At 41.5% G+C, this 23,233-nt stretch overlaps 1 protein-coding gene across 3 annotated transcripts in view; it reads left to right on the top strand.

Moving 5' to 3' along the window:
- Window positions 1-21,180, top strand: part of SLC66A1L (solute carrier family 66 member 1 like) — a 36,812-nt gene extending 15,632 nt beyond the window's left edge. For 2 of the 3 annotated variants that reach the window (XM_029074896.1, XM_029074880.1), the window contains 6 exons: window positions 1,392-1,521; window positions 2,355-2,445; window positions 4,912-5,036; window positions 6,976-7,071; window positions 12,056-12,241; window positions 19,569-21,180. In XM_029074896.1, the coding sequence (XP_028930729.1) occupies window positions 1,392-1,521; window positions 2,355-2,445; window positions 4,912-5,036; window positions 6,976-7,071; window positions 12,056-12,241; window positions 19,569-19,670 (730 nt within the window). In that variant the 3' untranslated portion in view covers window positions 19,671-21,180. Of the gene's footprint in view, window positions 1-1,391; window positions 1,522-2,354; window positions 2,446-4,911; window positions 5,037-6,975; window positions 7,072-12,055; window positions 12,242-19,300 lie in introns of all 3 variants that reach the window. The other variant, XM_039913241.1, reaches the window with a different exon arrangement.
- The last annotated feature ends 2,053 nt before the right edge of the window (window positions 21,181-23,233 follow it).

Raw genomic sequence — 23,233 nt, forward strand, 5'->3', positions numbered from 1 at the left:
CAACAGAACTGGTAACATCAGTAATATAGAAAAAATGAATAAACGACCAAATAAATTGACATATACAGAATATTGAAGGTGACTGCTGAAATGGAATGCCTTGGGGAATTTTGCAGAGGGGGAAATGCTTCCTGTAGGAAGTGAGTTTTCAGGAGGATTTTGAAGAAAAGGTGGGGTGGAGTCTGGCGGATTTGAAAGCAGGGAGAGTTTTAGGCATGGGGAAACGCTTTGCACAGTGGACTGGAAAAGGGAAGTCGAGTGTGAGGTAGACTGTAAGCCTGTTGTGGTCAGGGAACCAACTCTGTATTGTACTCTCCCAAGTGCTTAGTATGGTGTCCTACACATGTAGTAAGCACTCAATAAATACTTTTGATTGATTGATAACAGTTAAAAGGACTTTTAGGAAGAGCAATCAGGCAATTGTATTTGTTGAGCAATTATTGTGTGCAGACCATTGTACTGAGCGCTTGAAAGAGTAAAATATTTCAGAATTGGTAGACACATTTCCTGCCCGCAATAAGCTTACAGTCTAGAGGTAAACTCTAGCAAAGAGTGAGATTTGGTATGAACCTCACAACTAAGGAAATTGGTAGGTAAAGAGAGCAAATAGAGACCTTTGAAATTAAGGATTAGGAATTTTTGTAGAGATTTCTGAGAAAGGGATGAACAAGGAAAAAATTAGAGACATTTGCTCGTGTGTACCTAATACTTAACAGATGGTCTTATGCATTAATGCTGTTTCTTATGTTTCTAGGTTATAAGAGTAAAGAATCTTAAGAAGACTATAGTTTACTTCATTTAGATTAAGAAAGCTCAATTAAATGAGTTAAAATCATTTTTGCTAATAGATTTGTTAAATCTCCAGTATTAAGTACAGGCCAAGTTGCTGAAAACTGAAAGTTATAGTGAAAAGAAATGGTTTATATCAATTTTTATCAAACTTTTGGACTGCATTAATTTAAGCTTTGGGAATTTGTACCTATTGGTCTGTTGTGCTATTCTGAAAATTCTCTTTCACCATTATTTGAGAAGCAGCATGGTTTAGTGGCAAGAGCATGGGCTTGGGAGTCTGAAGACATGGGTTCTAATTCCGGCTCCACCCCTAGTCTGTTCTGTGACCTTGGGCAAGCCACTTAACTTCTTGGTGCTTCAGTTACCTCATCTGTAATATGGGGATTAAGACTGTGAGCCCCATGAGGGACAACCTGATTACCTTGTATCAACCCCAGCACTTAGAACAGTGCCTGGCACATAGTTAGCGCTTAACAAATACCATAATTATTCATTATAATTATTATCATTTAATGAAAAAGATATTCATATTGATTTCATGTTAATAGCACTGTAGAATTTACACTTTGAAATCTTTCTAATCTGTGAAATTTTTCTAGACAACTTTATGTTGCATACAGAAATGGAAAAGTGGACGAAGCTCTTTCTCTTAGCTTTTTGCTGTGCTGGATAGCTGGGGACCTTACAAATTTCATTGGCTGCTATTTGACCAATCAGCTACCAATTCAGGTAAGTGGTTTGCTTGGCTGAGTTGGGTTTTAATGGTTAAATATTAAGATGGTGCTCCTATTCATTGCTGGATATGCCTGCATTTGGGTATATTCAACAGACATATATTTGAAGAGAATCAACTGACAGTTCTTTGGCACAAGTTGATCCTACTTTGGTTTCATAAAAATTCCTCTCGAGATCTAACCCCTTCGCCTGCACCTCCAACCCCATCCCTTCGCACCTTATCAAAACCCTTGCCTCTCTCTTCTTCCCTCCCCGTCCACTATCTTCAACTGTTTACATTCCAGTGGCTTCGTTTCCCACTGCTTTCAAACATGCTCATGTATCCTCTATTTTTAAAAAACCCTCCCTTGCAAGCACAACTCCTTCCAGTTATCCCCTCATTTTTCTCCTACCATTCCTCTCCAACCTCCTTGAGTGATTGGTGAACACTCACTGCCTCTACCTCCTCGAGTTTGGCTTCCATCCCCTTCACTCCATGGAAACTGCCCTCTCAGAGGTCACCGGTGGTCTCCTTCTTGGGTAATCCAACGGCCTCTAATCCACCTAGACCTCTCAACTGCCACGAACATTGTGGATCATCCCCTTCTCCTTGAAACTATCGACTGAGGACAACTAGGGAAGATGAAGCATTGGCTTCATTCATGATGAGGGGAAGGAGGAGGGATGAGAGGCATGAAGTCTTCCATTTGATTTTTAGTCTATAAATGTGTTCTCTTCTGTCATTTAAGGTTTGTCGATGTCTGGATAATCTTCCCAAATCACATTATATTTATGTGTTTTTGAACCTGGAGCATTGGATTTATGGGTTGTATGTGCTTCATCCCCAGATTTTTACTGCCATTTTTTATGTCAACATGGATGTCATTATGATCTCGCAGTTTGGCTACTACAAGTTAAAGAACCGGAAGATGAAAAATTGTAAGATGATTAATAGCACTCATTCAAACACAGAATTTTGTTATAAGTAACTTTATTTTACATTTAATAACCTTGAAATCAGTTTAAAGTATTTAGAAATGTTCATGATCTCACCAAGTAGTCTTGAAGTATCATAGAAGTATATTCATTTGACTATTCATAAATTAACAAAAACATTAGTTTGTTGGTTTTACTTTTTGCTAAGAATTTTGGGTAAAACAACTATATAAAATAGGACTTTAAAATTGCTCTTCATTGAAATTATTCCCTTTTATCTTTCTCACTCTGTGAGACTCTCTTGAACTTGGGATTTTGAACAAGGGTTAAAGTAATAATAATAACAACGATAGGTGTTATAAACGTTATTATGAGTAGACCAATTTTTCCAGTGTCCAGAATTATTCCTTGGGAGTAAATTCAGTACTTTAGGTGGAGCATTCAATCTCTCAGACTGCTAAGGAACTATATTTTTAAGGGAAGCAGCATGGCTCAGTGGAAAGAGCCTGGGCTTCGGAGTCAGAGTTCATGGGTTCGACTTCCAGCTCTGCCACTTGTCAGCTGTGTGACTGTGGGCAAGTCACTTAACTTCTCTGTGCCTCAGTTACCTCATCTGTAAAATAGGGATTAACTGTGAGCCTCACGTGGGACAACCTGATTACCCTGTATTTACCTGAGCACTTAGAACAGTGCTGTGCACATAGTAAGCACTTGGCAAATACCAACATTATTATTTCATTGAGTGCTGTCACTGGAAATAGTTGATGCTCCTCCAAAAGGCCTAAAGTACTCTCGGGTAGTGCTTTGGGCACACAGAGATTTGGCTCATCAGTCAATCAATCAGTCATATTTATTGAGTACTTACTGTTTGCAGGACACTGTATTAAACACTTGAGGGATACAACACGACAATATAACAGACACATTCCCTGCCCACAGCGAGTTTTCAGTCTAAAGATCAGGCTCATCATTTATGGAGCATTTTATGCAGTTGCTGTCTGTAGAGGGAAAATTCCTAGGGAATTATAAGTGGTCTTTATTAGTGTGTTTTTTCTTTATCATGAAAGTAGAGCATAGCAGCAATGTAATATACTCTTACCATTCTCCTCTGAAGAAGGAAAACACATTTGAAAAACTGTGACGTTTGAGTCCCACAGTGGACAATTTGGACCGTTATTATTATGGTGTTTGTTAAAGTGGTAACTATGTGTCAAACACTGTTCTAAGCACTGGGTTAGGTACAAGATAATTATGCCAGACACAGAGCCTGTTCCAACTGAGGCTCACAGCTTAAGAAAGAGGAAGAACAGGAATTGAATCCCCATTTTACAGGCGAGGAAACTTAGGCAGAGAGAAGTTAAGTGACTTGCCCAAGATCACACAGCAAACAAGTGGCAGAGTCAGGATTAGAACCCAGGTCATCTGACTGCAAGGGACATGCTCTGTCCACTAGGCCACACCGTTCCTCCATTTTGTTGAGTACTAAGAGCAACTCAGCAAGGTGATTTATGCTACCCCACTCCATGCCATCCCCGCTTCCTTTCTTGGAGATGAAGGTTGGGTAGCCCACAGGACACCCTTTGTACTTCACTGCCAACACAGCAGGCGCTAAACTCTGCTGACAAAATCAGTTCAATAAATATAATCATATAACAGCCTAAGAAATAGGTCCTGCCAAATTGGCTCAACCCTATAGGTATCGATTCCATAGAGGCTTCGTTCTCACAAGCTCTCTGGGCCGTGAAGGCGACCCAGCGAGCCCGCCCCAGCTCTCAGAGCTGGAAAAGGACTAGGGGTGGCTGGAGGTGTCCTTTGTCAAATGGTACCTCATCCTCCACCCACCCAATCAGTCCCCCGTCCCCCAGACAGAGATCATCAAGTTACCAAGCAGGGGGAGAGGCAAAAACCCCACTTCTCTGCCCAGCGCCTTTGGTCCCAGCCGCCTCAAACAGCAAAAAATGACCTGAGAGCTGACTGACCCTGTTCTCTTAAGTGCTTAGAACAGTTCTCTGCCCACAGTAAGTGCTCAGTAAATACCATTCATAAAATGATCGATCAGCTGGTGACACCTCATAATCTCTGGGTAGACTAGGCTGGAAAGAAGGGCAGATAACTTAAAATGAAAGTTTGACACCCAGGCCACCATAACAGTTCCTTGTAGTTTTCATTATCTAACTTTCCAGTGAGAGTGGGTGTGGCCTAGAATTGTTATTGCTTTCACAAAAATATTTCATAATAGTTGCAAACTGGCTCCTACTATAAGAGAATGGGACAGATGTCTTTGATCTAATCCAGACTCCTTAGCATGTCTGTGGGGTATTCATTGCTGTATTTTACTCAGTTCGTGTATGTTTTATGTTTAATATCTGTTTCTGTTGACCTCATTTAAAAGAATATTAAATCTGCTCAAGTAGGTCTATGTCTTTTAATTTGTCAAAAAGTCTGTGTTTTACTGGGTTTTTTTTTTAGGGAGTGGAAGCCTGAAGACTTGCTGTGTTGTCTGGATCGTAGGTTGTATGCTATTGTCAGTGATAATACCAAGTCAGTTTCTGCTGACAAACCAGAAGCAAAGTCCAGCGTTAGAAGCCAATAAGGTAAACTGGAATGTATGTCAAATTGGAGTAGTAAATGTTTTATTTTTAAAATAAGCAGTCTAAATCTCCTTGAAGATGAAGATATGATTTTTAGGGTACACTGAGGTGAAACAAATTAGTTATCCTTTGAAATATATGAGTTTAGTTTTGTTGAGTCCCTATGAGTGCAGAGCACTGTACTACAGTGTTTAGAATTCATCTGGGGAGTCAGGTCCAGAATAAATGAAGTCTAGGAGGAGAAAGTGCTCAAATAATAGAGTACGTAAATTTATACATTGATATGTACAACAGAGCAATAAAAGGTTCTGGGTGCAAAAGTGCTGAGATACGAGTGGGGCAGATATTCAACTGTATTTATTGAGTACTTACTGTGTGCAGAGCACTGTACTAAATGCTTAGGAGAGTACAATACAATAGTAAACAGACACATTCCTTGCCCACAACGAGCTTACAGTCTAGAGCGGGAGAGACAGACATCAATACAAATAAATTACATACATGTACATAAGTGCTGTGGGGCTGGGAAGGGGGAAGAGCAAAGAGAGGATGTCCGAGCGAAGCAGAAGGGAGTGGGAGATGAGGAAAGTGGGGGGGTTAGTGTGGGAAGGTCTCCTGGAGGAGATGTGCCTTCGATAAGACTTTGAAGTGGGGGAGAGGAATTGTCTGGCGGATTTGAGGAGAGTGGGCGTTCCAGACCAGAGGCAGGACGTAGGCTAGGCATCGGTAGCAAGACAGGTAAGATGGAGGCACAGTGATAAGGTTAACATTAGAGGAGCAAAGTGTGTGGGCTGGGCTGTAGAAGGAAAATAGCAAGTGAGGTTGGGGCCGGAGGGGGGGGCGCAAGGCGATTGAGTGCTTTAAAGCCTATGGTGAGGAGTTGTTGTTTGATTCGGAAGTGCATGGGCAACCACTGGAGTTTTTTGAGGAGCGGGGTGACATGTCCTGAACGTTTTTGCAGAAGAGTAAAGTATGGACTGGAGTTGGGAGAGACAGGAGGCTGGGAGGTCAGCAAGGAGGCTGATGCAGTAATCCAGGTAGGCTAGGATGAGGGATTGTTTGGATGGAGAGGAAAAGGCGGATTTTTGCGATGTTATGAAGGTGGGACTGACGTGATTTAGTGATAGATTGAATACGTGGGTTGAATGACAGGAGTCAAAGATAATGCCAAGATTATGGCCTTGTGAGACAGAGTGGATGCTAGTGCCATCTACAGTATTGGGAAAGTCAGGGAAAGGACAGGGTTTGGGTGGGAAGATAAGGAGTTCTGTTTTGGACATGTTAAATTTGAGGTGACGGGAGGACATCCAAGTAGAGGTATCTTGAAGTCAGGAGGAAATGCGAGACTAGAGAGAGGGATAGAGATCAGGGCTGGAGATGTAGATTTGGGTATCATCTAAATAGAGGTGATAGTTGAAGCCACGGGAGCGAATGCGTTCTCCAAGGGAGGTGTGATTTGGGGAGAAGAAACAATAATCAGGAAAACCCTCCTGGAAGAAGTGAGATTTCCCAGAAGGACTTTGAATATAATGAAAGCCATTTTCTAGTAGATTTGAAGAGGGAGGACATTCCAGATAGGAGGGAAGATGTGAATAAAGGATTGGAGGAGAGGAAAGCAAGAACAAGACACAGTTAGAATGTGAACATCTAAGCAAATTTCTAAGAACCGGAAGTTTGTTGAAATTTCTCAGCCTTTATCTTTAAGGAAATTTCATTTTTATTTGTTGTGATGTGTTTTAAAAGCTATTTTAGAGATTTATGAATAAGTAATTTTTCATAGGTTATGGGATTATGAGAGACCCTGGCTGCTAAAATTGTTTGGTTTCCTCACTACTGTGTAAGCAGAAAAAGGATATTTTTCAGTAGACCAAATTTCTCTACTGACTCTCCCAACTGTCCAAAATTCTCATTAGCACAACCCCTTTTGTGTTTCTGTTTTCAGGATCCTCATGGTATCATCAAAATGTCTGGCTTTATTTGTGGCTATATATCTTGCATATTTTATTTGGGATCTCGGTTTCCCCAACTGTATAAGAATGTAAGTGATTTATTGAATTTTTGGTTCCAGTAATTCATCATCTCTTCCTGTCTTCCTCTGGAATTTACTTTTGAATTGACTTGTCAAATAATTTTAACAAACACCAGAATAACAATATTTTCATTTTTAAGAATATTATGAGGAAGTATATTTGAGAAGCAGCGTGGCTCAGTGTAAAGAGCCCGGGCTTGGGAGTCAGAGGTCATGTGTTAGAATCCCGGCTCTGCCACTTGCCAGCTGTGGGCAAGTCACTTAACTTCTCTGTGCCTCAGTTACCTCATCTGTAAAATGAGGATTAACTGTGAGCCTCACGTGGGACAACCTGATTACCTTGTATCTACCCCAGTGCTTAGAACAGTGCTCTGCACATAGTAAGCGCTTAACAAATACCAACATAATTATTATTATTATTATTGTATGCTCCCACTCCTATGCTAAGTCCAAACAATTTTAGCAGAACACATTTTCAGACCATCCAACACAAATGTGTTCTGCTAAACACACAGCACAAATGGCCCCATGTGGCTCTTGAAAATGACATTCTCCTATAAGGTGTTTGAACCCATTAATGTGGGAGGAACAGAAATTAACTTGATTTTCTACAAAAGTCAGGTTTCATAAGCAGTTTTCAGTGCAAGTCTCCAGTGGTAGATCAGACCGCACCGCAGAGAGTAGAACCTTCCCATCCAAAAGGATGCTGAGGCCATCCCGGGAGCTCCCCGTGAATGGATAGTGACCGGAAGGCTCTATAATCAGATCATTTGGAAAACACAGATCCATAGCTAAGCCACCTTACACCCCTGAATTCTGGAGTGATTCTGAGGTACACATACTGTAAGTGTGCTCTGAGACAGACACACCTCAGGTATATTCTGCAGATCCAGGACTGCGGTAGAGAGCCAGAAGAACCTTGAATTCTGGGGCCCCGTTAGGACACTATATGGCCTTTTGGGGGGAGTCCATAATAGCTTACAACTCCCAAGCGGTCTTGAAAACAACCCACCCATCCAAGAGGCCTTGGCCAACATCATCATCATCACTATTATCATCAGTGCTATTTATTGAGCACTTACTATGTGGAGAGCACTGTACTAAGTGCTTGGGAGAGTCCAATACAAAAGAGTCGGTAGACCCACTCTCTGCACACATTGAGTTTACAGTCTGAAGGCGAGACAAATGTTAATATGACATGGGCCTAGAAAGGAAATCTTGGGGCACCTGTTATTGACCCCCAAAGCCCATTGCCTTTGCTAGTAATTCCAGATGTTTGACTCCCTCCTCAAACCTCGTGTCCCTCTGCCTCAGCCATCTCTTGCCCCTAATGACCTGGTCGCATAGTCTTATCAGGTCAGGTGTGATCTCCCAAAAATCTCTCCTGCTTCTCTCCACTCCTTCCCTCTTCCTGCCCCTTCTTCAAGTCTTCAACTTTCCCAGCAGTATCTCAAGAGATCTGTCTTTCCTCAAAATCCTGCTTGAGAAGCAGCGTGGCTCAGTGGCAAGAGCCCGGGCTTGGGTGTCAGAGGTCATGGATTCGTATCCCAACTCTGCCACTTGTCAGCTGTGTGCCTGTGGGCAAGTCACTTCACTTCTCAGTGCCTCAGTTACCTCATCTGTATAATGGGGATTAACTGTGAGCCTCATGTGGGACAACCTGATGACCCTGTATCTACCCCAGCACTTAGAACAGTGCTCTGCACATAGTAAATGCTTAGTAAATACCAACAGTAAAATCCACTCTCTTCACTTGAACCTTCCAACCCCATCCCTTCACATGTTGTAGAAGCACTTGTCCCCACCACTTCTTCCCTCCCTGACCACCAACTTCAACTACTTGCTCTCCAGTGGCTTTTTCCCCACTGCTTTCAAACATGCTCATGTCTCCCCATCCTAAAAAAAACCCCTCCCTAGACCCCATGGCTCCCTCCACTTATTAGTCCATGTATTTCCTACCATTCCTCTCCAAACTCCTTGAGTGAGTTGTCTACATGTGCTGTCTCCATTTCCTCTCCTCCAAATTTTTCCTTGACCCTTTCCAATCTGGATTCTGCCCCCTTCACACCACAGAAACCACCCTCTCAAAGGTCATGACTGATTTCCTTTTTGCCAAATCCAGTGGTCTGTACACCATCCAAACCCTCCTCAACTTCTCAGCTGCCTTCTACACTGTTGACCACCCTCTTCTCCTGGAAATATCATCCAACCTTGGCTTCACTGACACTGTCCTCTCCAGATTTTCTTTTTACCTCGCTGGCCACTCATTCTCAGTCTGGTTCGTGGGCTCTTCCTCTGCTTCTCACCCCCCCAACAGTGGGAGTCCCCTAACATTCATTTCAAGGTCTCCTTCCATTTTCCAGCTACACCCACTTCCCTGGAGAACTTATTCACTCCCATGGCTTCATCTATCATCTCTATGAATTCCCAAATATATATCTCCAACTCTGATCTCTCTCCTTCCCTGCAGTCTTGTATTTCCTCCTTCTTTCAGGACCATATCTACTTGGATGTCCTGCCAACAATTTAAATTTGACGTGTCCAAATCGGAGCTCCTTTTCTTCCCATCCAAACCTTGTTCTTCCCCTGACTTTCCTTTAACAGTAGACAGCGCCACCATCCTTCCTGTCTCTCCAGCCTGCAACCTTGGCATTATCCTTGACTCTCTCGCATTCAACCCAAGTACTCTATCATTAAATCCTATCAGTTCAACCTTCACAATATTGCTAAAATCTGCCCTTTCCTTTCCATCCAAAGTACTACCACTTTAATCTATGCATTAATCCTGTCCTGCCTCAATTACTCTATCAGACACTTTGCTGACCTCCCTGCCTCCTGTCTTTTCCCCACTCCCATCCATACTTCACTCTGCTGCACAGATCATTTTTCTATAGAAACATTCAGTCCATGTTTCCCTACTCCTCAATCTCCAGTGGCCCATCTACGTCCGCATCAAGCAGAAACTCCTTTCCATTGGTTTTAAAGCACTTAATCACCTTGCCCCTTCCTATCCCTCCTTGCTACTCTTCTATTGCAACCCAACTCCCATACTTCCCGCCTCTAATGCCAATGTTCTCACTATACCCTAGTCTCGTCTGTCTCACTTCTGACCTCTCACCCATGTCATGCCTCTGGCCTAGAATGCCCTCCTCTTTATATCTGACAGGTGATCACACTCCCTACTTTCAAAGCCTAATTGAAGGCATGTCCCACCTAAAGAGGCCTCCCCTGATTAAGTCCTCACTTCCTCTTCTCCCACTTCCTTCTGTGTCACCCTTGCACATGGATTTGCACTTTTACTCAACTCTCCCTCAGCCCCACAGCACTTATGTATATATCTGTAATTTATTCATTTGCATTTGTTTTCTGTCTCCCCCACTGGACTGTAAGCTCATTGTGGGCAGGGAATGTGTCTAGATACTGTGTTATATTGTATTTTCCGGAGCACTTAGTACAGTGCTCTGCACACAGCGCTCAGTAAATATGATTGAGTGACTAGAATGATTGACTGTGGGCTAGAATGGCTTTTCCAGGCCTACTTTGGCATAAACCCAGAGTCAGTGGAGGTCTTGAGTTCCAGATATTCTGAATCAGTGGAATTTATTGAGCACTTTTGTATTCAGAGCACTATATTAAGCATGTTGTAGAGTACAGTATGGTATAGTTGATAGACATGTTCCTTGCCCATTAGTAGCTTACAGTCTAGAGGGGGATGACAGACATTAAATAAATTAGGGATATGCACATAAGTGCTGTGGGATTGAGGATGGGGTGAATATCAAGTGCTTAAAGAGTCCAGATTTAAGTGCAGAGGTGATGCAGAAATACAAGGGAGTAGGGGAAAAGAGGGCTTAATCGGGGAACGCCTCTTGAAGCAGATGTGATTTGAATAAGGCTTTGAAGGTGGAGAGAGTGGTGGTCTGGCATAGGTGGAATCCTTCCAGTATTCTAGATGTCAGCCTAGAGATGAGCTGTTGCATGAGCGAGCCCCAGCTTTTGTGAACAATCCATGTTTTGATGCAAATCTGCTTCTAAATTTCTCCAGCAATGGACATTAAAAAAAAATGGGCACTTTGAACGTCTGCTTGCAAAGGAGGCACAGGCATTTTTGCAAGTAGTACACTATGATGTGCCAGGAGAAAAATCAACCTAACCATTAAAAATCTATGCTTCATACTAAATAAACCAGAAGAGTCCTATCAAAACATACGAAATTCTTCACTACAGATGTCACTGCTTATTTTATTCCCCTCCTGTTTGTTTACTGAAAATTCTCTCCCGTGAAGGAGAATACACTAGGCCTAGTTAGAAATGAATCCCTTTGAACTGTGTTAGAGAGTATTTTCATATGGTTCGATTGAGAACATTTATGAAGGAAAGTAAAGAACAGATGGACTCCGTGTTGGATCAATCAGCACTAAGACCAGCCAAAGCCTTTTTTCAGATGAAAAAGATCAGTCAGCTTTTTAGGAGTTTCTGAGCGTTTCTCAGTCTTGCAGATAAATTCAAGAAACCGAAGAAACTTAATAGCCCGCAATGAGAGCCGTGACCCACATCAACATGGAGAAGCGCAGTTTCTTCCGAACACTGTATTTCTTCTAACTAAAATAGTTATTTACCGTTGGGCCAACATTTTTTCTCCTTGACCAGATATATCAGGTCCTAAATCAATTGACCTGCACTAATATGAATAACAGGAATTCCTCTTAATAATAGTAATTGTGGTATTTTTTAAGCACTTGCTATAGGCCAGTCACTGTATTAAGCGCTGTGGTAGATACAAGAAATTGGGTTGGACACAGTCTCTGTCCCACAAGGGGCTCACAGTCTCAATCCCCATTTTACAGGTGAGATAACTGAGGACCGGAGAAGTGAAATGACTTGCCCAAGGTCACACAGCAGATAAGTGGCAGACAGACCTGGAATGAATATTGTAATCAATTGTGCAGTAATGTCTTATGCTTTAAAAAGAAACTGTTTTCTTTGTCTCTAGTTCCGAAGACGATCAACAGAAGGCACATCATATCTGTTGTTTGCATTAGCCATGTTAGGGAATTGTACTTATGGGCTTGGCCTAGTTTTAAAGTTGCCCTCATCTGACTCTCAGAGGACCATCTTCTTTTTTCATCACCTTCCCTGGTTTATTGGAAGTTTTGGAGTTCTGTTTCTTGATTTTTTTGTATCCTTCTCTGAGTAAGCAAGAATAAGCTAGGAAATTATATACCATGATATCTGTTCGAGAACTGAAAGTGACATTTTCTGTATTGTTTTAAATACTATATGTACATTATTTTTAAATCAGTTGGTTATTTTAAAATCTCTTGGGTTATTAGTGTATCCCTTGCATCAGGCACATTCAAAAAATAAGCCTAAAGTATATGTTCTAATAATAATAATAACAATACAATAATTAAGGTATTTGTTAAGCACTGGGGTAGATACATGGTAATCAGGTTGTCCCTTGTGGGGCTCACAGTCTTAATCCCCATTTTGCAGATGAGGTAACTGAGGCACAGAGAAGTTAAGCGGCTTGCCCAAGGTCACACAGTAGGCAAGTGGCAGAGCCAGCATTAGAACTCATGTTGTCTGACTCCCAAGCCTGTGCTCTTTCCACGGAACCACGCTGCTTCTCCTAATAACTACCTAATGTTCTGCTAACATATAGGTAGTTATTCCATTTTAGGCAAGTCAAAGAGTGAATATCAGTAATAGGGGGAATATAAAAATCAGTCAGTAGTGTTTATTGAACCCCTACTGCTGGCAAAGCACCATGCTACGTGCCTGTGAGAATACAGTAGAAGTAGAATTAATCGGTAGCATTTACTGAGCACCTAATGTGTGCAGAGCACTGCACTGAATGCCCGAGAGAGTACAATAAAATTAGTATCCATGATACCTGCCCTCAAGGAAGGAAGACAGTGAGGCAGAATGGCCTAGTAGAAAGAGCATGGACTTAGGAGTCAGAGGACGTGGGTTCTAATCCACTTATCTGCTGTGTGACCTTGGGCAAGTCTGTGCCTCAGTGACCTCATCTGTAAAATGGGGATGAAGACTGTGAGCCCCACGTGGGACAACCTGATTGCCTTGTATCGTCCCCCAGCACTTAGAACAGAGCTTGGCACAAAGTAAGCGCTTAGTAAATCCAATCATTATTGACAAACCCTTCAATAAATTACAGAGAGGAAGAACAATCATTAATAGTAATTGTCAGTCCATCGTATTTATCGAGTGCTTACTGTGTGCAGAGTACTGTACTGAGCACTTGGGAGAGTACAGTGCAATAATAGACAATGACCTTACACTGTAGGGGGGAGACAAACATTAATATAAAATAAATTACAGATATGTACATTGGTGCTGTGCTTCTGGGATGGGGGATGAATAAAGGGAGCAAGTCAGGGTGGTGCCAAAGAGAGTGGGAGAAGAGGAAAGGAGGGCTTAGTCAAGGAAAGCCTCTTGGAGGAGATGTGCCTTTGTGCCAAGCCCTGTACTAAGCTCTGGGGTAGACACAAGATAATCAGGTCCCACATGGGGCTCACAGTCTAAGTAGGAGGGAGACCAAGACTTGAATCCCCATTTTGCAAATAAGGGAACTGAGGCCCAGAGAAGTTCAGTGACTTGCCCAAGGTCACACACAGGTACATGGTGGAGCTGGGATTAGAACTCAGGATCTCCTAGGCCTGTGTTCTTTCCACTAGACCACACTGCTCCTATGATCCCGGCCCAAAAAGAGTTTATAAACTCAGATATTGTTTTAGGGCTAGAGAAGTTGCTTTACATTTTAGGCGATTAGTGTGTAATGTGGACCTTAGATTTTCTAGTTGAAAATCCAGAAAAAATAATGAACTGATCCCCGGAATTCAGTTTCTCATGCATAAGATCCTGTAGATCGCTCTCTTCTCCAGTGTCCTGTAAATATTTGCCTCCAGTGCCCAGTGACAGTGAGGTCTCTCTCTGTTGCTCAGTTGTACTTTCCAAGTGCTTAGTATAGTGCTCTGCACACAGTAAGCGCTCAATAAATACTATTGAATGAATGAACGAATGATGTCTGCAGCCACCAACAATGCTCCTTTTATACTTGCCTTTTATTTAAATTATTTACTGCATGCTTATGTAATAATAATAATAATGTTGGCATTTGTTGAGCGCTTACTATGTGCTGAGCACTGTTCACCCCACCCTCAGCCTGGAATATCTGGAATTTATTTATAATAATAATAATAATAATAATGTTGGTATTTGTAAAGCGCTTACTATGTGCCGAGCACTGTTTTAAGCGCTGGGGTAGACACAGGGGAATCAGGTTGTCCCACGTGGGGCTCACAGTCTTAATCCCCATTTTACAGATGAGGTAACTGAGGCACAGAGAAGTTAAGTGACTTGCCCAAAGTCACACAGCTGCCAAGTGGCGGAGCCAGGATTCGAACCCATGACCTCTGACTCCAAAGCCCAGACTCTTTCCACTGAGCCACATGTGCCAACCACTGTGCTAAGCATAGGATTAGATACAAGATATTCAGAATGGGTTCATACTGAGTGTGCAGTCTAAAACAGATTTTGAGAGTGGGCTGGTTACTAGTAATTGTAATCCATTAAGACTGTGAGCCCCACGTGGGACAACCTGATTCCGCTGTGTCTACCCCAGCGCTTAGAATAGTGCTCTGCATATAGTAAGTGCTTAACAAATACCAACATTATTATTATTATTATTATTACTGAAACTCTGATAGCAGCGTCATCGGGAATGGGCTACTGATAAAACGCCCCTTGCTACCTTCCTAAAATCACATGACCTGCGGCACGCCAGTGTGTAAGCTAATGACATTCATTCATTCATTCTGGTATATTTATTGAGCACCTACTGTGTACAGAGAACTGTACTAAGCGCTTGGAAGATTACAATACAATAACCAGACACATTCCCTGCCCACAGCGAGCTTACGGTCTAGAAGTGGGGAGACGGACATTAATATAAATAAACGCTCAATAAATGCTATTGATTGATTCTACTTCTACTGTACTATTCTCCCAGGCATTTAGCATGGTGCTTTGCAAAGAGTAGAGGCCCAGGAAATTACAGATGGAAGGTTCTGTCACCCATCCCTGCAGTCCCAGTGTGGTGAACAGGTGGAGAGAGAAGGGGATAAGGAGACTGACACTCCCAAAGATTTGCGCTCACTCCGCCAACCCCCTCCAGACCTGGGGAGATAATTCAGCTGAATTATCTCATTCTATAGTCATTTACTCTTTTCACCAAACTGAAATCTGTCTTCCGAAGTAATGCCCTAATTTAGCCATTAGGAAAAACAAGCCAGGCTAGGTTAAACTCTTGTTTACGGTCTTTTCTTGTTTCCGCGAATTTAGTGAGGGTTTTTATTTAATGGTATTTAAGGCACTGTTTTAACCCTGGGGAAGATACAAAGTAATCAGGTTGGACACAGTCCCTATGCCACTTAGGGCTCACAGTCTTAATCCCCATTTTACAGATGAGGTAACTGAGGCCCAGAAGAGTAAAGTGACTTGTCAAAGGTCAAACAGCAGGCAAGCAGTGAAGCCAGGATTAGAGTTTAACCAGGTCCTTCTGACTCCCGAGTCCATGCTCTATCCGTTAGGCACCCTGCTTCATTTGACTGTGAGCCCGTTATCGGGCAGGGATTGTCTCTATCTGTTGCCGAACTGTACACTCCAAGCGCTTAGTACAGTGCTCTGCACATAGTAAGCGCTCAATACATACTATTGAATGAATGAATAAGGATTACTTTCTCCAAATCATACCTTAAAAAAATGACTACACAGGCACTTAGCCATGGAAATTTGAGGCAGTTCTACCTTCTACTCATTGGAAGTGAAGGTTGAATTTAGAGAAAAGGCAAGTTGACAGTAAATTGACAGCTTTTGGATATTAGTTCTGAGGTTCAGTACCAGTACTTCAGCTTGAAATTCTCAGCTGGTTTATAATGATGGTATTTGTAAGCACTTACTATGTGCCAAGCACTGTTCTAAGCTCTGACCCTCTGGAATTTGAAGGGATGTAACTGTACTCTTCCAGACCGCGGAAAGAGAGACTGCCGACTCCAGTCTGAACTCAGGTTCCCCGCATTTCAGCTTCAGGCCACTGCCATCCATGGCTCTTACCTCTGATTCAGACAGAGGGAGTGGGGCACGCCGGCCAGTGAGTTTCCCCAGGAAATAGCTGGATGTTACACTCACGGGCTTCCCCTTGACCCTTCTTGTGGGTACTGGTACCTAGCATTCCCAAGACTAACCTTTCCCAAAACAACCCTAAGTTTGCTAGGGTCTGAGCAGCGGCGTGACCTGGTGGAAAGAGTACAGCTCTTGGAGGCAGTAGAGGTGTGTTCAAATTCCAGCTCTAACACCTACCTGCTAGGTGACCACCTACCTGCTCGGTGACCTTGGGCAAGTCACTTGATTTCTCTGTACCTCAGTTTCCTCACCAGTAAAAATGGAGATCAGAGCAATCAATTGTCTTTATTGCATGCTTACTGGGTGCAAAGCACTGTACTAAGTGCTTAGGAGAGTAAAATATAACAGAGTCGGTAAACACGTTCCCTACCCGCGATGAGTTTACACTCTAGAGGTGGAGACAGACATTAATATCAATATTTATATTAAGGTAGGGAGAGCTAGTCTCCCTTCCTCTTAAACTCTGAGCCCTGTGTGGACAGGGACTATATCTGATCTTTTATGGCAACAATCACAGTGTTTAACACAGTGCTTTGAACATAGTAAGCATTTAACAAATACCAACTTTATTATTATTATAATTCAAAACCAAAATTATTTCCTGAGAGGTCATTTTCCTTAAGGAACTTTTGATCGATTTCAGCTGAATTTCTAAATTGTCTTAATATGACGCACTATCCCTGTCCTCAAATCTTCCTAAATTTCAGAATTTATTCATTTTTTCAATCCTATTTATAGAGCACTTACTGTGTGCCAAGCACTGTACTAAGCACTTGGAAAGTACAATTCAACAACAGAGACAATTCCTACCCAACCCAATGAAGTGCTTAGAACAGTGCTCTGCACGCAGTAAGCGCTCAATAAATATGATTGAATGAATATCGACCAACAGGCTCACAGTCTAGAGTCATCTCGCAGGTCTGACTTCGTTTGAAGTCTGAATCCAATCTCACCAGAAATTAATCTCAAAATCCAAATTCAATGAAAAACAGATGCTTTCAAGCAAACTAGAAACATCCAATGATGAAAATTTAGCCTCAAGGAATGTAGAGTATTTGTAATCACCAGGAAGGACAAATAAAGTTGGACCTCAAGCTAGGAAATGAGAAGCTTCCAAAGAAGCTCTTATTTTTCTTTTGCCTGGTGATTCCTCTCATATTACTCTATCTTTCGATCAAGATTATTAAGTTCTCAATAAAAATGGCAGAGTGGACTTCATTCTCATTCTGGTTGCTTCAGTAACAAGAAAGATTTCAAGTCTGAGAGATAAAGAGCTAGTTACTGATGTAGGTGTAATCTCAGTGAAATGATACATCAATAGACGTTTCATATTTCTGCAACCTCATATTTGTAAAAATCAGGCTATTAATGTTGGGTTTTCATCAAGACATCAGGTGTATCTACCAGTTACCTTTACCTGTGTCTTTTCCAGAGGCATTTCAGTGGTCTACTGAATATTCAATAGACAATTTCAGTACACTTAATATAATTGATTTTACTTAAACTTGTCTAGTTCAGTGCTAAACCCATCATAAGAGCTCAGTCAGTCCAAAATGCAGTCTGGAAGAGCATTTGTGTACATGACGGAAAGAGGAAGAAACAGGTAAAAAGGTTGATTAATCAATTGATCAATTGTTCAATCAATCATATTTATTGATTGCTTACTGTGTACAGAGCACTGGCAGGACAGTGTTAACTGCGTATGGTTCCAGAAATAGGCTGACTAGCTCACACTGACTGTGACTCTCTTCAGCAGCCAGAGTAATAAAAATGGAATTTAAGTGCCTACTATTCATTCAATCGTATTTATTGAGCGCTTACTCTGTGCTATATGCCAAACACTGTACTAAGCACTGTACTAAGTCTTCTCTATTTTACTTCTTTCAAAAAGTTGTTCATTCAGTAATGTGCACTCGGGTTAAGAGATGCAGTGTGAACTAGTGGGTAGAGCATGGGCAGGGGAGGCTCTGGGTTCTAATCCCTGCTCTGCCATTTGCCGGCTCTGTGACCTTAGGCAAGTCACTTCACTTCTCTGTGCCTCAGTTACTTCATCTATAAATGGAGTTTAAGACTGCAAGCCCCATGAGGGACATGGGCTGTGTCCAACCCGATTACTTTTATCCACCCCAGCACTTTAGTGCTGCATCTGACACACAGTAAGCGCTTAACAAATACCATTATTATTAATTAGACTAATTTAGCTTAGCATGGTGCTTGGCACATAATAAGCACTTAATTACTGTTATCTTTACTATAATTCAGATCTGGTCCCTGCCCCATCAGGAGCTCATAGCTTAAGAAGAAGGCTGTAGAGTGACAGACACAGAGAGAGTTCGAAAAGAGCGGACTATACCTGCTTTCTATCCCCTGCCCTCTTACTGAAGTTATAAACTAAACTAGATGTTGAAAAAGATTGCTCTGCCCCCAAGTGGCTTCTGAGCGTGTGTTACTCCCTCTTTGAGAGATTCACATAGGAGAGTTAAAATCAATATTTTAAGATAAAAGAGCACATCTTTTCTGCCAACCCGTGAATTGCTTAGTGTCGTATTATTTGTCCTGGGAGTGCTCCAGCAAATCCCGATATTGATGCTGATTAAACTCTCATAATGTGTTCAGTGTGATCTCCAACTAGCAGCAAGCCTGTCTCCGCCCCCCCAGAATTCCTTTTTAATATCAGTGGCACCCAGATGAGTCTAAAACATTTTCCCAATTGCTATGAGAAGCGGCATGGACTAGGAGAAGGAGCACAGCCCTGGGAGTCGGAAGGATCTGGGTTCTAATTCCACCATTTGCCTGCTTTGTGAACTTGGGCAAGTCGCTTCTATGTGCCTCAGTTCCCTAATATGCAAAGTGGTGATTCAATACCAGATCTCCCTTAGATGGTGAGCCCCATGTGGGACCTATTATTGTGTATCTACCCCAATGCTGAGTACAGTGCTTGGCGCACAACGCTTAACAAATACCAGTTATTGTTACATCTTAACCCCATGTGTCTGCTTGTTTTACTATGGATCTTCTTTATTTTGTTCGCAAGTATTCTAGGTGGGAAGAAAGGAGTCACCGAAAAGGACAGAAGGTAAGCAAAGGGCAAGGAGCAGTAATTGGAGGGAATTAGCAAAGAGAAACAGAAAGTCAAAGGGAAGTATAAAAAGAAGAAGGAAATTTGATTCGTCTTCTTTACTTCCTATGTTATTCCTGAGTTACTTTACTGGAAAGTGACTTTTTAAGGGAATGAAACTAAATTCTACAAAAGCGACTCTGATGATCCCATTGTTAAATGTTTCCTTATCTAAAAACCGTAGATGACTGCTCAGTTCATTTTATACCGCAAACAGAACCCAAGACGATCCAGTTTGGTGATACTGGAAGTAGAGCCTTTATTGATCAATCAGGAGGAATCCTAAAGCAGCTAGCCGATGGAGCGGTAATTCTGCAGATGCAATATACCGAGAAAATAGATATTTGAAGACTCATTTTTTGTTTTTTTTTCTATTTTTTGTATTTAAAGGATAGAAGATTAAAGTCCCTCTGACCATTCAAAGAACTTGTCCATTCTGCAACTTTTTTTCTATGCAAATCCTTATGTTATGCAGAAAAATGAAAGACTTGTTATTTTTTTTTCCACACACGCACACCCCACTCCCCTCACCCCCAGTAAGGTTTAATGAATATCAAATTACCACAGTATAGCAACACCAAGGCTGGAGAGAAGAGATAGAGGAAGGGATTTTGTGGTTTCTTTTAAGAAAGTCATCACTCAACCACTGTTCTGAGCACCTCCTCTGGCAGGCACAACTCCAGTCTCATGGATCAGCCTTGAGAAACTTCGCTCTGACATTACATCTCCCTTCCTTCCTCTTCCCCCCTTTCTCTCCTCTCTTCCACATTTAGAAATTGATCTGATGGTTGGGGACTTTTTTTTTATATTTTGGAAAAAAAGCTATGCTTTTCCTATAAAAAATTGCACAATTGTCTGTCATTTCTGTTCCATTTGTGTACTCTTGGAATTACTTTCTTACTGTTTAACTGTATCAGCTACCACCAGAATTACTATCTGTGTAATTATTTAATTGTAACTAATGTTATCATGTATAGAACAACAGAGAAACATTCCAATATGCACTAGATGATCTCACTGTCATTTAAAGATGCTGGTTTTTAAAATATTTACATTAAGTTGAATGTGCAATGTAGGGCTTTGAAAGTCTAGTAGTATGGAATTGTAAATTCTTCCTACTTCTAAATCAGATTGTCTTCCATAAACTGAAAATGGTTTTTCAGTATTTTCAGTTCGATTTTTCGGTGATGTAAAACTCATGTTCCAGCACTCTACTAAGGTTCCAACATTATAATTCAGTTACAGTGGATCCACAAGGTTTTTTCTTCACCTTATAATTATTCCTTTGCTATTCAGATTTTTCTTAATTTAAGGAATTGAAAAAAATCTGTTATGCTATGAAAGAAGAATATTCTGTAGGTGTTAGTTTATTATAAAAGGGAAAAGGAGGAAAATAGATCATTTGTATCCCAAATTAAATTTTAAATGAAAGTGATGTTTTTGCCATGATTCCATACTGGTGAATTCTGACCCCAAATATCTAACTATCTCTTAGCTTTTGCTCAAGGTGAATCAGGTTCAGTTGGGACTATCTGATTGGACTGAAAATGAAACTGATGAGACTGCCTGAATGACCATTAAGCAATAACAGGTATAGGCTCAGGTTATCATCGTTTATTTGAAATCATATTTGCCTGATAAATGAGTTATTTTCAAAATTGCTGGAGAATAAGGTGACATTTAAATATCATTCACAACTTCTTTGTAGAAAATACACTCTTCTCCAGTGATTTGGCACATTGGTATTTGTCACTTAAGCCTGTAAAGGAATAAAAAAAAGCGCATTCCAAATAGTATTTCTTGTGTCTTTTGATTGGGGTTATTCATCAGTTGAAAATGAATGTTTTCAAGAAAGAATGTTTTTATTACAGTCATTTCCTCCTAAGATCCACCTCTCATTTGATCCCTGCCTGTTTCTTTTTCCCTGATTCAATTATAAGGAAACTCCCTGCTTTAAGTAGAAGGGGAATCCACCCTGTACTTTCCTCTTCCTTGCTTCTATCTCCCTTCATTCGCTCTCTATCTTTTCTTCCTTTCCCTTCTCTTTTCATCCCTCTCCTCCCTGCCCTACTCTCGCCCTCCCATTCCCCTCTTCTTCTTTTATCTCTTTTCTTCTCTCAATCAATCAATAGTATTTATTGAGTTGCTTCTATGTGCAGAACTCTGTCCTAAATGCTTGGGAAAGAACATTAGAGGAAAAAGGCAAGATCCCTGTCCTCAAGGAATTTATAGTCAAATGGAGGAGGCGGGTGATCTATCTATCTAGTCACCCTACCCAAATCCCTGGTGACCATACCCAGCCGTCACGAAATACTACAGATGAGATACGTTTTACACTCTGAGAAGCAGTGTGACCTAGTGGAAAGAGCATAGGCTTGGGAATCAGAGGCCTGGGTTTTATCTCCAGCCCTGCCACTACTCTGCTGTGTTACCTTGAGCAAGTTACCTCATGCCTCAATTTTCTCATCTGTAAAATGGGGATTCAATCCTACTCTCTCCTACTTAGACTTTGAGCCCCATATGTCCAACCTGATTATCTTGTATCTACCCCAGCACTTAGTACAATGCTTGACCCACAGTAAAATGCATAACAATACCATAAAAAACAAATCACCCCGGGGGGAAAATCCGTGAGCCACTCTATGCTGGGCCATATAGTTGTCCTGAGCCTAAGGCTTTTACTTAGGGAAGAGTCTATACAATAGAGAAGAGTCTACATCTGGTAGAAAGGAAGTGATAGGTTAATATGGTTGCTCTCTTAATTTGGTGGCTACTTTATACTTAAATTCTCTCTCAGCCTTTTCCCTAAGCAAAGCTCTCAAGCAGCCACATGGCATATCTGCATGACTTTGGCTAACCAAATCATCCACTGGGCCCTGACAGTCTTAGGCCTCAATGGTTATAAATATTACCTCGCAGATCTCATCTCCGGTATTCTTTGTTGTGGTCTTTCCCATGTGTACTTAATTAAATCCAGTTTTTGAACATTATCTAATCTGGGGACTTGGAGTCTACACAACTCCCAGATGCATCTTGGATGCTGGTCTTCGTTCCATTTTTTTTTTAGTAGTCTTGAATATAGGGTGGCTGATTTTGATCTTCATTTATACAGCAGAAAAGCTGCTCCAATTTTGATCCCGCAAAAGGAAAAAAAACCCTCATTTGAAGCTAATACTGTGTATCAAACCAGGCCTTGGCTCTGGGTCTACATTCTTTCAAATAACAGTTCGACTTATATTGCTTCAGCGACTTCATCTATGAAAATGACTTCTATAACTGCCTCACCAGCCCCAACCTCTCATCTACCTTCAATCTTGTATTTCATGCTGCCTCCAGAATACCTCCCACGAGACTCTCTGGCATCTTAAACTCAATGTGTCAAAAAAACAATTTCTTGTCTTTCCTCCAAAACCTACTTCTTCTGACTTCGCCAAACAGTTGATAACATCACAATTCTCTCCGTCTCAAAAAATTCACAACTTCAGCATCGTCTTTGATTTCTTTCTGCCTGCCTTTCAACTCAAATATTCAGGCTGTGTTTAAATCCCGCTGGTCTGTCCTCCACAAAAACCCCCTTCTTCTCCTCCTCTTCAGCCTCCACACTGGTCCAAGTCCTCAGTGCCTCTTTGCTTGTTTAATATAGGCATCCTTTTGGGTCTCTCCTTTTCAATTCACCTTATACTCAGCCAACTAGATCATCTTCCTGAAATGATATTCAAAATGCATCACTCCCCTCAAAATCATCCAATGGCTCCCTGTTTCTCCCAGCAACAAGCAAAAATTCTTACCTATTTGGTTCAAAACTCCCCACCAAGTGGCAGCTTACTTTTCCGCTCTCTTTTCCCGCTT

This window comes from Ornithorhynchus anatinus, chromosome 1, assembly GCF_004115215.2.
Source record: "Ornithorhynchus anatinus isolate Pmale09 chromosome 1, mOrnAna1.pri.v4, whole genome shotgun sequence".
Taxonomy (NCBI): Eukaryota; Metazoa; Chordata; class Mammalia; order Monotremata; family Ornithorhynchidae; genus Ornithorhynchus; species Ornithorhynchus anatinus.